This window comes from Brienomyrus brachyistius, chromosome 15 (assembly GCF_023856365.1).
Source record: "Brienomyrus brachyistius isolate T26 chromosome 15, BBRACH_0.4, whole genome shotgun sequence".
NCBI classification, from domain to species: Eukaryota; Metazoa; Chordata; class Actinopteri; order Osteoglossiformes; family Mormyridae; genus Brienomyrus; species Brienomyrus brachyistius.
Genome location: NC_064547.1, coordinates 2,363,958 through 2,377,477, shown reverse-complemented (window position 1 = coordinate 2,377,477; position 13,520 = coordinate 2,363,958). Strand labels below are relative to the sequence as shown.

Sequence of the window (13,520 nt, the reverse complement as noted above, 5' to 3'; positions counted from 1 at the left end):
TTTTGTACAGGATCTTAACGTGGCTTCCTCTTTTCAAGATCTCTGGTCTTTGTCAGCAGGTTACACAGATAGAAATGGCATAAAACAGGCACAGAACATTATGCTCATTTTATTTATTTATTTATATATATATATACACACACACATACACACACAATTTACGCACAGATTATATATATAAATTGCTGTGGTATCTTAATTTTCTTCATATATATATTGTTCTTGTGTGCAACCTAATATGATGCTGTATTGATCCCCATGGGGAAATTCTCTTTTTGCCTCTCCCAGCTGGCTGTGAAGGGCAGCCACCCACAGCAGCACTCTGGGAGCTGGGGGGTTAAGGGCCTTGCTATAGGAGCTACAGCTGTACCGAGGCCGGGCTCAAACCGGTAACATTCTCATCACAAAGAGAAAAGCCTAACCCACTGAGCCGTAAGCTGCCCCCAGGGTAGAACCTGCCACTCAGTGTAACCCTCTGCCAGCAGAACCAGCATTACCAAGATTAAACAATGTAGATTCTTAAAAAATATGGAGCAGTTTTCTTAATGTTTTCCAGAGCTATATGTGTGTGTGTGTGTGTGAGACAGAAAGAGTGGGTATACCTTACTTACAAATTATGAATACCCGTTTTTTTTCCCTCATGGGGGGCCAAACTCAATTTAATAAAAATCTGTGACTGCAATGAAAAAACTAAAAATGCAAAAACCATTAGCCTATTTGGTGTTAACATTTTTCCTATTGAAATGAATGAGCGAACCCCATAAAGATATGTTTACCCAACATGTGTGTGTGTATATATATATATATCACAATATTCTAGTGTAAAAAATGCAAGGCCCATAACACTCAACACAATAGCTTATGAAGTGTTCAGCTGGGGGTTCAAGGTTTTTCCAGTAAGCCTGTACACAAATACAAGCCCCCAGGATTGTGTAACAGGTCCTTGTGTTCTTCACGTCTGTGTCATTTCTCTGCAGACCACTCGATGTCTTCATGCTTTGGTTAAGCAGAACTGGGTTGTGGTTAGCTGGCTGAGCCAATGTGTAGCTCATGCAAGTGCAGGCTACATGCATGTATGCAGCCGGGAGTGTATGATCCAATTTGTGTTGTTTTTCAGCATTTCATTTCCTTTTTTTTCCCCGCTTCACCAAATTACTGTCTTTGTAACAGTGAAAAGCAGAATATACTTTATCTCAGAAAATCAGGGCATAGTCACAAGAAAAAAAGAGCGGTTAAATAACAATAACCATGTGTGATTGTGTTCCCTGTGATGGACTGACATCTCCTCTCTGCTGAACCTGTTTTGTGCCTGATGCCGCCTATGACTGCTTTCAGGCTCACTGCCACACTTCACTGGACAAGCAAACGAAAGATACACGGATGGATGGACAAAGATAAACCCTTTATTTAGTTTAGTGTTTGGTTTCTGATCAAGAAATAAACTTTTTTTTGCATATACATAAAATGTAATGAGAGTATAATGGCACGAGAAAGTCAGATAAGCCATGACTGGCGTGATGCGTCAGGAGCTCGTCCCAATCAGAATCTTCCCATGTGCACAAGCGTCCAGGTCAGTTGATCAAAATGACTACAGAAAGCATGACGGGAGTAGTGGAAATCATAAGACCAACCTCAACCATAGTGGCGATCTCAGAAAAACCCAGTAAAAACCCATTAGAGGAGGACAACTGGGACGAAACCAGGAGACCTGATAATCACTCAAACAGGGAGGACAAATAATGCCTGAACAAGTTTTTTCCTGGATTTGTACTTGAATTTTTGAAATTATCAAAGGAAGAGTCATATAACAAACTGGAATAATACAGATTTGCTATAAGATTTCATGCGTGCGAGTCTGAAAGCATGAGAGTCACGGCAGACGCACGAGTCGGCAGCCCCGCAGTTACGATGGTGCCTAGACAGAAAGCCGACTTCCGGCTACTGGTTCCTCTTGGGGGGGGGGGGGGTCAGAGTTTCCCATATATTCACAAACGACAAACAAGTAACGTGGTTCACTTGAAATCCTGAATGAATAAAAAGGAAACAAAAAGAAAATACTTCTTAAATATGGAAGCACAAGACAATGCAAGAAATTTTGTTTCCGTGTTTTTCTGGGTGACAGAGAATAAGACCTTCAGGGTTTCTGTCTTTCAATACGTTTCAATGGAAAATCGTGTCGAAGTTTAGCGAGAAATATGAAGTCTCTCATTTACACATCACACACTTATAATACCACATCGCTTTTGAATTACACCCAGTTGGACGGCTGCGCTATTCCATGATGAACTGAAAAGGTTTTTATGGTGAAACCCACATATTAACAGCACAGATGATGCTGTAGTGTCATGCGGAGGAAGAAGGACACTTGCGTCATCTGATGGAGAGAAGCTGCGACTCTGAAGTACCAAAGCTGAAAGTATATGCTTTTAAAACGTTTTTAAAAAGCTATAACATTTAAAGTGTTAAAGCATAAGATGTGCAAAAAAAGAGAGCGAAATTTAGTGAAATTAGTTTCATGTACACTACCCTTATATCCTTAAGGGATATTAAATCCCGAGGGATTAAAGAATACTATATCTACAACCACTAATTTTCCCAAATTGCTACACCTGGATAACAGCTCCCCCGAGTGGCCAATGAGGGAAATGCATGGAATTTCCATAGCACTGTGTCATTCCATGGTCATGAGAGGTGTTAAAGGTACATTGACCCAGAGAATCCTGTGACCACAGTAAAGTTAGCTGTATATTCGATATTGTGTCTTTCGGCTGTAATATTTTTCAACAAGCGAACCAGACAGTTTTTAATCACAGACCTTTGAATATTTAAAAAGACACATATTAAGACGGGAAGACAAGTTTCCAACATTAAATAAATGGACATGTAAATATTGTATGCATTGTAAAAGTAAATAAAAAGCTGATCTGAGATTAATTCATCTCATGTTGATATTAGAAGCAGGCAAAATACTTGACTGTTCAGTTAATTTTTATATAACCCCTTTCACATGTAGGGATGCATCATTTATACAGCACAAATTGTATGGCTTGTTGGTTTCCTTAGAGTATGTGACTACTTAGCCTTAAATTTTGTAAATGAACTCAGAAAGAGGTCTGACTTATTTGTCATTGTTAAAGGGTACGCAAAACAGGAGACTGATCATCCACAATTATGTGTGCATTTAAGCTATTTATGTTTTAGCCTGTTATTAGTAGAATACAAATGCATATTAAAAAATGTCAGCGCGGTTTGTTGAGGTCACTTCCAGACACATATTTGCCACCCATGGGCCACCCCAGGTAAAAAAAATAAAATTCTTAGAACCGCCTCTGCCTGTGGATTTTCCCCCAACTTGAAAAAAGCTGCATGCAGACATATTGATGCAGTTGCTATGAGACTGAACAAAACAAAGTAAAAATCATCCATCCATCTATCTATCTATCCATCCATCTATCTATCACAGGGCCACAACCTCTTTCCCTAAATACCCCCTCTGGCTTCTCTGGGGGGGAATACCAAGGTGTTCCTCAGCCAGCCAAGAGATATAATCTCTCTGGCATGTCCTGGGTCTGCCTCAGGAGCCCCACCCGGTTGGACATGCCCGAAACACCTCCCCAGGGGGCATCCTACATCAATGCCCGAACCACCTCAACGGGCTCCTCCCCCTACCTCTAAGGCTGAGCCCAGACACCCTGAGGAGGAAGCTCATTCCAGCCCCTTGTATCCACCATCTCATTCTTTCGGTCAGTGCTCATGACCGTAGGTGAGGGCAGGAAGGTAGATCGACCGGTAAACCGAAAGCTCTGCCTTCCAGCTCAGCCGCTGTAAAACATGAATGAGACCTAAGCAGAGTGATATTGACGTAAATCAGCATCTGTGCATTTCAATGGTGATAAGCAGCACAGGACACTCTCTCTGCAATAATTTTATTCACAATTTTAATATAAACAGTTAATTGTTGAATAATTTACACACAGCAAGATTTATATTCATATCATTCCAACATTTTCTGTACATGTCGCTGCTTGGCTCTACTTGAAAACATAGAAAAAATAAATCGAGCATTTCGTCATGGCACATTTTGATCCTGTACATTTATTTTTATGTGACTTTGTGTGTGTGTGTGTGTGTGTGAAAGAGAGAGAGAGAGAGAGAGAGAGAGAGAGAGAGAGACTGTGCATATATAGTCATATGTTATATACCTGGACAATGGCACATTTTGATCCAGTGTGGTCTGCTGTGTGTGTGGAAAATACATATTTACATGTAAATATGCATGTTAATAAAATATGAATAAGAAATTGTAAATTTTATGTATAAATATCTATGTCAAATACATTGACATACTGAGATTGGGAGGGATCCGACAAAACTACAGACAGGATCCTGGGACCGTCTATGTGCACATAGAGACAAGGAGCAGCAATTAAACACAAATAAAACTAGACTAAACAGACAAAAAAAAAAAAAAAAAAAAATCACAGATCTCCATTGGGGGAACACAGGGTTGAAAGACCTCGTCTGAAGCGGTGTAAACTGGGGAAGATCGCTTAGAGGACACTGTGACTAAGCGCTGGACAGTTAGCGGGTTCCAGTCGGGCAGCTTCACCGATGTTGACTGTCGCCTTAATATCAGGATTCTGAACCTTTTCCTGCAACAAATTTACTAAGGTGCCCGACGCCAATGCGTAGGTTGAATTATTCATACTACGTGGAAAGGACAGGGAGTCATTAAACGGAAACACGAGACCGTCGGACATCACGCTGACGTCTCCTTTCGTTGGTTTCATTAATGCTTCCTTGTTTGCCCTGGTCTCCTTAAGCTCTTCGTTGACATACACAGTCAAAACGGTGGTAATGCGAAGGTGTTAGAAAACGAGAAGCATTACCTAACAGGGAATGTGAATCCGTAGAACAGCAAATGAAAAAGTAAAAAAAAAAAAAAATAAAAATAAAAAGTGCATGGACAGGGATGGAAAACTAGACAGTTTTTTGTACACAGGTAACATTCAGCGTTAATCTAGCTGATCCAGAAAAGACTGCAGAAAGGTTGATGTCTGCTTTTCCAAATTGGGTGACATGTCGTTCCTTTTTGACAGCTATGCACACAAACAGTGATCAGATCTGTAATACAAGATTTGCTGTTGAAAAACAACAGGAAAAAAAAAAATCACTCTCCCCAGGCTGGTATTTAAAGGAAAAAAACACAGATCTGTAAAAGGTAATACTCTTTCTTTATAGGGACAGAACACCGCAGTCTCGACCTATGCAGCACTGCGAGCCTCAGCCAAACGCAGGTTCGCGACCCGCACACTGACGCTGGCTAATCATTGTTTTCAAAGCACATTGTTACATACTCAGATTGAGTAAATTATGTATTTCAAATACCCTCCGATCCAGTAACGCAATAAAAAAAAGTTAAGGACAGTAATGTAAATTTAAACTGAGGGTAGAAACTGATCATTCTGGGATGGTACATCTCATGCACAAAACAAGCCAGGTCTAGTGGGCGGAGGCGCCTAAAACTGCCGTTTGGGGAAAATGCATTTTTTGTTTAAATACATTTTTTTTTCTTCAATTCTATTTCCCGTTAGAAGTGAACAGTACGCTCCGGTTCCGGAAGCGTATGAGAGATCGCGTCAGTCTGCAAAGGGCACAGCAGGCCATTCACCAGGGGCTCCCTTCCGCGGTCACATGTCGTTACCCATTGACCAATAAACAACAGAACACATTTTCCTGGGAAACCTGATTTATGAAGGCAGGTGAGGAACAGGCAACACAGATTCCCCTACAGGGGGAGGTTGTTCGGAGAATTTCGCCCCTTCCAGCTTGGATTTGTTCTGTTTTCATTGCTTTTTGTTTTTTTCTTTCCGTTTGGCATATAAGATTGTCCTATTACAGCTCTCTTTGGGAATAGTCGGTTTGCAGACTTAATACTAAAAAAAGTACAGCATGAAAGTTGCTATTGAATGATGCTTCGGAGAACAAAATAAAAAAGGGAGGTCATCATTCATCATTTTTTTTTTTTGGGGGGGGGGGGGGGGGTGCATTTAGCACTAGCTATGACGACGCAGCAGCAGTGATGCCGGCTGTCACGCAAAGCGATTCCCCAAAGCTCAACTTTAAAGTCATCAACAGGAGTCGACATGCAGGAAGCAGGCCGGCCCAGAAGTGAACGACCGCAAAAGGAGTCACCTTATGCCAACCTGGTGCCCGACTGGATATGATTTCATACTCATTTTAGGAAAAAGAAAAAAAGCATAGCCTGGATTTATTCTGGCAACAAAACAAAAGACAGAAGATAACATGTTACCATCCCAAAAGGTTTGCACAACTCGCTTGATAGCACAGCAAACTGCCACTCCTTAGAAGAGTTAGGATACAAAAAAATAAAATCACTGCAAATATGTCCTCTGCAAGCACATGTCTCTCAGCAAGTTTTAACAAATGATGCTTTTTCCTTACATGTACATTTCAAAACTCTATTTGATCAATAAAAGCGGTGAGGGTTAGCCGTGCTAGGCCACAGAATATAGAAGAGTTTCAATTAAACAAAGATAATATGTACTGTTTGCTTGAACGTGCATGACAATAAATTAGGAATACAGGGCTCAGAACACCAATGTGAATATCAAGTATTTGTCATGTAGACAGCGAAGCTTCCACATCCTGAGATACATACGTACAGTATGAAGAGTTACGATTAGGAACCACGACTGAGACTGACTTTCAGAGGAATCCGCTACGTTATGGCACATTCGTGAGAAGTACGGAGACACTATTGTCCGGCTTTGAGCGTACAGAGAATTCATTATTAACGCATTGCTAGACGACAGGCTATTACTGTAGACAAGAGGCTGGACATATTAAACTAACTCTGCGTTTCCCAATCCAGTCCTCGGCAGGAGCTGGGAGGGAGGGAAAACGTGGACCGTCTGCGAGTCTCCAAGGACTGGATTGGGAAACACGGCTCTAACTGAATTTCGCTCTCCGATAAGGGCAGTGGGGCTCTGGTATAATAAGCAGGAACCACAGAAGGTAGGAAAAAGGGGGTGAATTCGGCTGGCTTTCCTGAGCAGAGCACTCAGGCGGGTGACGGGTGCAGTGAGCTACTGCGCTCGCAGCCGGACGAGCATGCGGCTGGCAGGGAGAGGCACTGGGTGTCACTGTCCGAGACAGACACCCCACCAGAGAAAGACCAGGACCACAACACAGCCACGATGAGGCGTGTTAGGCTCACACTGAATTTGCGCAACACGCTGAGGTAGACTCCGCCCACACAAAGCCATCGGCTCCTTCCTGGTGTCTCCCTTCCTCAAAATGTTTCTCATCTTTTTTTTTTTTTTTTTAATTAATTTATTTATTTTATATATTTTTTTAACTAAACCTCTTGTATTAAAAAAGCATTTAAAAATCTAATTGGGATTCGTACAACTACCACCATATTAAAATAAATAAGATATTAATATATCTGTTATTCTAATATCTGTATAATCCTTTGAATTACAAAACAGATTATTTTGCATTTTAAAATAGATTTATTTTCCCCTGACTCTCCTGCCGACAGCACATGCAGCCGGAAGCAGTTCCTTACACTGACGATTCTGTGGAAAAAAAACTGAGGCCATCACATTATTCTTTACAATATTTACAGACAAGAAGAGAGAATGCAGACTGTGGGTCAGGGTGCAGTTGTGACCCTTTGCTGTGGTATGAACAGCTGCGTTCTTCCCAGCCGGTCACCATGCTGAGGCCAGGAGTCGCAACAGCTCACCGTCAAAGTTCAACCGACGCAGTCAGAGCGGGAGAGAATGTCTCGTCCGGCTTGCCTGCTTAATTAAGATCATCTCCGAGGGCTTTTGCGTTTCCTTGCTGCCCTCTTGGGAGACATACCACTTGGGCAAGAGGCTGCTACGCGGGCATGGTCCTCAAATCGAGGGAGAAAACGCCAGTCATGGTCCTCGTATCTACTGACGGCGGCGACAGTGGCTTCCGTGGAAAAGGTACGATCCCACAACTGGTGCACTTGCTGAGAAAGCTTCGGCGAGGTCATAACTAAGCCTGAGGGCAGCATCTTCGAGAATGAGCGAGCGATCCTCACGCCACCGTCAACAGGAAGTGGGCCTCTTCATGTTTCTTTCAGGTCCCAAAGCTCCGCCTCTTATTCAGTCCAATGACAAGTGCCGGGGAAATGGGCCCCAGCTTCCCAAAGACAGGCACGGGCCAGACGAAATGACCGTGCCCTTCTCCTGATGCATTATGGGATTAAGAAGCATGAAGACAGGTGTGGAGTCCATCCCACCCTGCAAGGCCTGAAGCTCCCAAAACTAACACCTGACCAAAAATTAAACACTTTGGAAGATTCGGGGCCAGGAGGCCACTGGCTACTCTGCCAGGTTCAAAGGCGGATCAGGGGCAGTTCCATTCATCCCACACAAGAGCTGAGATGGAGACCAGCTGCTGGAAATCTACACAATAATGGCACCAGATAAGGGGGCAGCTGGCAAACGTCAGTCTCCGAAAAACTAAACGGGGAGGGGTGGGTGGAAAAGGGATATTAAAAAAAAAAAAACAAAGCAAAGAAAAATATGCCACTGATACATGGAGCCCCCCTGTCCCCTGTACCCCCACTGCAACGGCAATATTAGGTACATACAGGCGGAGCGGGAGACCACAGCAATGTAACCGGAATGTCAGATTTCTGATAAATGGCTGCTTGTGCAGTGTGTCCTAGTTCAGGCAGTGTACATCACGCGGGGAGTCTCACGTGGACAGCAGTCACAGGACCCCATCCGCACCTTTCCCCAGCCAGCTGCGGGGGCAGGCTGGTGGGGGTGCACAATCGGCCCTGGAAAATTCCGCCCGGCCCTCCCCGACCTTGGGCTTCTCTGTCAGCCAACCAGCAAGCGGCGAACTGCGGCAGGCGCTGGTGGAAGGACGCGCACGTCGGATGTCCTTCAGGGGAGTGTCGCGGGTCACATGGAGCCACCCGTGATGCGGCACATTCTAACTGGGGAGTTTTTACTTTGTCATGAAATACAGTTGGATCGGTGGGGGGGGGGGGGGGGGGGGGATATGGAACCACAAAACATACAGATGGAGGTGTGAGAAAGCCCCCCAAGCCCACCACCAACAAGACAGACTTAATTTAACCCCTACCCTACCAAACTACACCCCCCCAAGGTGGTGGCAAACGCTCAACAATCTAGCTTCAAACTAAAATTCAAAATCTCAAAAAAGCTTGGCTTTCAACCCTCGAGCGAACGTCTGGAGGCTGGAAGGCTAGCTGGGACACAAAGCCATTAGCTCCTCAGCCGCCACGTGACGCAGCGTCCATGCGAGGAGATCACAACCACGGCGAGATGCCAGAGGCCCACCTTCGTGCAGAAGACGAGACAGACTGACCTCGCATCCAGGGAAGCCCATTACCCGTCGATCCACAGAGGGACCGCATTTGGTCTTAACGTTTCATGCCAACATTGGAAGTCGATAGAGTACAGAGAACACATCCGGAGAGGAACACATTAGTGTTGTGGTCTGAAGAAGAAAAAAAAATCTATTTTTAAAGGGAAATTAGTGTCATATTTGGGAGAGACTGAAATGTAAAAAAAAAAAATTATAACACATACATACATACATATATATACACATACATATATATATTATATATATATATATGTAATATCTGTACGTTACCATAGCCTCTGACAAAAATGTTACACACACACACACACACACACACACACACACACACACACACACACACACACACACACACTATAAAGCAGCAGCTATTGGTCAATCTGAGGAACCCAACATATTAACTGTTTAAATATTCTTCAGTTATACTGTGCTCACACAGGACCTAAACTGAAAGACAGGGAAAAGAAAAAGCATATAAATTAGAATTAACAACCAAAACGACCTACTGACTCGAGGTGAAGTATGGAATTTGCGATGCAAAAATAAAAAGGTTCTTTTACGAGACTTTTGTTCTAAGAAGGTGAGAGGATATGACATCCAACATCCGATCCTGTTCTGCTGTTGATTAAAAGAATTAATTACCCATAATGACATGTTTCTCAGTTTGAATGCCACAGATAAAAAGGCCACTTTTAAACACCATTGAACACACGAAAGACAAAACGCAGGGGAGACAGGACGGTCCGAAACGACGCAAAAGCAGCCTTCTGGTTGTCTATGGTTTGTGATCACAGTTCTAATTTTTTGGAAACTTGGCAACAATAAAAATAAGAGAAGAAAATGATTCGGATGACAGTTACAGTTTTTTTTTTTTTAAATATATAAGTGTTTGCATTCTGTGTCATTTAACTGTGGCAGCTTTGAAGAGGAAAAAAAAAGTCCTGAGATCTGTTTTTCTAGGGCCGTTGCAAAAAAAATGAAAATTATAAAACGAAAGTGAGGAAACGTTAGGAAGGGCTGGATCTGGATAAGGACAGGATCCGGCCATTCTTCTTGCCACCGTTCATGTGAGTGTACGGCACGTGCTCCTCGTAGTTCCCCCGACGACCCCCAGAGGGCCCATTGTCTCTCCCCAGACTTTCCTCCTGTTGGCAGTAGGACGAAGGGTCTAGTGGGATGCTCTCCATGTTCTCGAAATCCATTTCGAACTCCTCGCTTTCAGGGGGCCTGTTCTCCTCGCTGTGGAAGAAGGAGAGCTCCCGGAAGCTGGGATGCAGGTGCTGTTTGATCCTCTCGATGATGTCGTGGAAGGTGGGCCGCATCTTGGGGTTGTACCGCCAGCACATCTGCATGAGTTCGTGCCTGAGAGAGAGCGAGAGGACGACAGGCTGTAGGGCCACACCGCATTGCTAACATCCCACACCTGGGGACGGCTCAGTTAAAGTTCAGCTGTGAGGGTTCTGTAAGTCACCTTCACAACATACCGACCTGGCTTGCTGGCTACTTTTTGATGAATTAATCACTTACATCTCATCGGCGCAGTTCTCCGGCCTCTCCAGGAAGCCCCCGTCCATGACGAACTTCAGGACCTGCTCGTTAGATAGGCCCTGGTAGGGCTGTTCCGCCAAGGTGCTGATCTCCCACAGGACCACACCAAATGACCTGCAATGAGAAGAGCAGATGAGCCGGAGCGCAGGCTGTCCCGGTCGCCTGGAGGCCCGAGATTCCGGGGAAGCCAAACGCCGGGACGATGATGGCGAGGTGAATGCGGTAGCACCGTGGGCAGCACTGACCAACAGTCGGAGTGCGCAGTGAAGACACCGTCCTTCAGGGACTCGGGGGCCATCCACCTGACAGGGAGAAGGCCCTTCCCTCCTTTCCGGTAGTAATCAGTCTCATAGATGTCCCTCGTCATGCCGAAGTCTGCGAGGATTAATCATGTCAGCAGCGGCCAGACAAAACCAAGCCAAAAAGATGATGATGATGTTGTGATAGACCGATCCATGAATTTCCTCCCACTGATTCAGTCTGTGCAACAGCGGTACTAAATTTAGCTCCTGACAGTCATCTGACTGAAATCCCTCTATTTATTTTAGGGAGCAAAGAAAAGCAGAGCACCATAAAATGATAAACAAGTCAAACTGGAAGCCGACTTGACTCAGTGTAAACAAGCCTGTAAGCATCCGCACACCCCCTCAGAAAGTCTCCATTTATCAGAAAATTACAAAGACAAATCAAACACAGCCACAAATTCACATCTGCTTCCAACCAATCAGCTGTGAAGTTCAGGTTCACATTAACGGACCGCTGCCTCAGGAATTAGACAAAAGCCTTTTACCACAGAAAACATCATACCTCCGATTTTGACAGTGAAATCTTCGGCGACCATGCAGTTCCTGGCAGCCAGGTCTCTGTGGACGAACTTCTTGGCATTAAGGTAGGCCATGCCATCTGCGATCTCCGCCGCCATCTGGATCATCTCGCTCAGACTGGGAGGGGGGCGGCCGGGGTTAATCTGTATGGGCCGCAAGAGAGACGCAGCTCAGCAGAAAGGCGCACCCAGCACAACAGGGACACTCTCTGTGGCGACTCCCACACCCAAGAAAAGGAGGAGGACCTAGACTGGGGGGGACCTAGACTGGGGGGGACCTAGACTGGGGGGGACCTAGACTGGGGGGGACCTAGACCTCCACCCCCCCAAGGACACAAATGCTCGCACCTCCGCATCCGGCCGAAGCGAACGCAGGTAGCTCTTCAGATCTCCGTGGGTCATCAGCTCCATCACCACGAGCGTGGGCTGGCCCTTCGACACTACGCCCAGGAGGCGTACCTGGGGAGGCAGGAAACCGGAAGAAGTGTGTCAGGGTTCGGCAGGATTCGGCAAACACGAAGAAAGGGTGAGACACACTCATCCTCTCAAACTGACAAGACGCCAATGACCAATAAGGTCGTGACTCATAAGCAAGGACATGCTGTTTATGCCTTTGATCAATACAGATCTGGACAAAGACTGACAAATGTAAGATGTGGAACACCCACGATCTCCCTCCGTGTCCAAACAGCAGCCCAGCCACTGAGAGCCCCCCCCCCCACCCACGGTGGCCCTCGTCGAGCCACGGCTGATCCACTCACCACATGGTGGCAGCTGAAGGCCTTCATCACAGAGGCCTCATTCAGGAACTCGATCCTCTCCCGCAAGCTGGCAGACTCGTTGACGGTCTTCACGGCCACCCGCGTCTCGGGCTCGCCCTTCACGATGTCCTTGCCGATGCCCTCATACACCATGCCAAAGCTGCCTTGGCCCAGCTCCCTGAGCACGGTGATCTTCTCTCGGGCCACCTCCCACTCGTCAGGCACGTACACTGAACAGGGGAGACATCCGCTCCGTCAGCAATACAGCACGCCAACCACTTTATCAACAAACGCCCAAAACACGCAGTGACAGACTGGTCTCCTTACCGTCATTGGCACTGACATACTCCGGGTTCGAGGATGCATAGAGAGGTCCAGTGGGTCCAGCAGTTTGCCTGCGAGGAGGCAGAACACGTCAGTATGATGGCAGAAAGACGAAGTTACCTCCAAGGGCGAGATGCAGCCCGGATACTTACTTCTTTTTGAAAACCACAAACACCCCGAGTCCCACCAATAGCAGCAGGATAACACAGATGACTGGGCCAATCACAATCTTCATTACGTTGTTCGGGTCCCTCCCTACAGCAGGAAGCACCACGGATAACTTTTAAATTAACCAATGGGCAATATTGCATCACAGTGACGGCAAATTCCAAGGAGAGGTTGTGGGAAACTCACGGTCCGGTACGTAGAAGTAGGCCGGCTCAGTCCAGGAGCCGTTGCCAGCCAGCGACGTGGCCCGGACCCTTACGGTGTAGTTCCCGGGGTGAATCACTCTCAGCTTACAGCCCCCTATGACCACGTAGCTTTTTCGGGACACGCACTGATGCAGTTCCTGGACATAAGTGGAAAAGTTATCCTCAAGGGTCCCAGTACCAGCACAACCTAACAAGGAGGGTATGACTTTGCATCAGTGTTTCTCAGCCCGCTCCTCGAGGACCCCCAGACCAACTACAAGCAAACAT

At 45.7% G+C, this 13,520-nt stretch overlaps 1 protein-coding gene across 1 annotated transcript in view; it reads right to left on the bottom strand.

Moving 5' to 3' along the window:
* Window positions 1–3,914: 3,914 nt before the first annotated feature.
* LOC125708532 (insulin receptor-like) overlaps window positions 3,915–13,520 on the bottom strand; it is a 65,344-nt gene continuing 55,738 nt past the window's right edge. The window contains exons 13-21 of the mRNA XM_048976117.1: window positions 13,234–13,390; window positions 13,032–13,134; window positions 12,883–12,950; window positions 12,556–12,785; window positions 12,143–12,253; window positions 11,779–11,938; window positions 11,217–11,346; window positions 10,951–11,085; window positions 3,915–10,785 (exon numbers count right to left, since the gene is read on the bottom strand). Of these exons, the coding sequence (XP_048832074.1) occupies window positions 10,431–10,785; window positions 10,951–11,085; window positions 11,217–11,346; window positions 11,779–11,938; window positions 12,143–12,253; window positions 12,556–12,785; window positions 12,883–12,950; window positions 13,032–13,134; window positions 13,234–13,390 (1,449 nt within the window). The 3' untranslated portion in view covers window positions 3,915–10,430. The remainder of the gene's footprint in view (window positions 10,786–10,950; window positions 11,086–11,216; window positions 11,347–11,778; window positions 11,939–12,142; window positions 12,254–12,555; window positions 12,786–12,882; window positions 12,951–13,031; window positions 13,135–13,233; window positions 13,391–13,520) is intronic.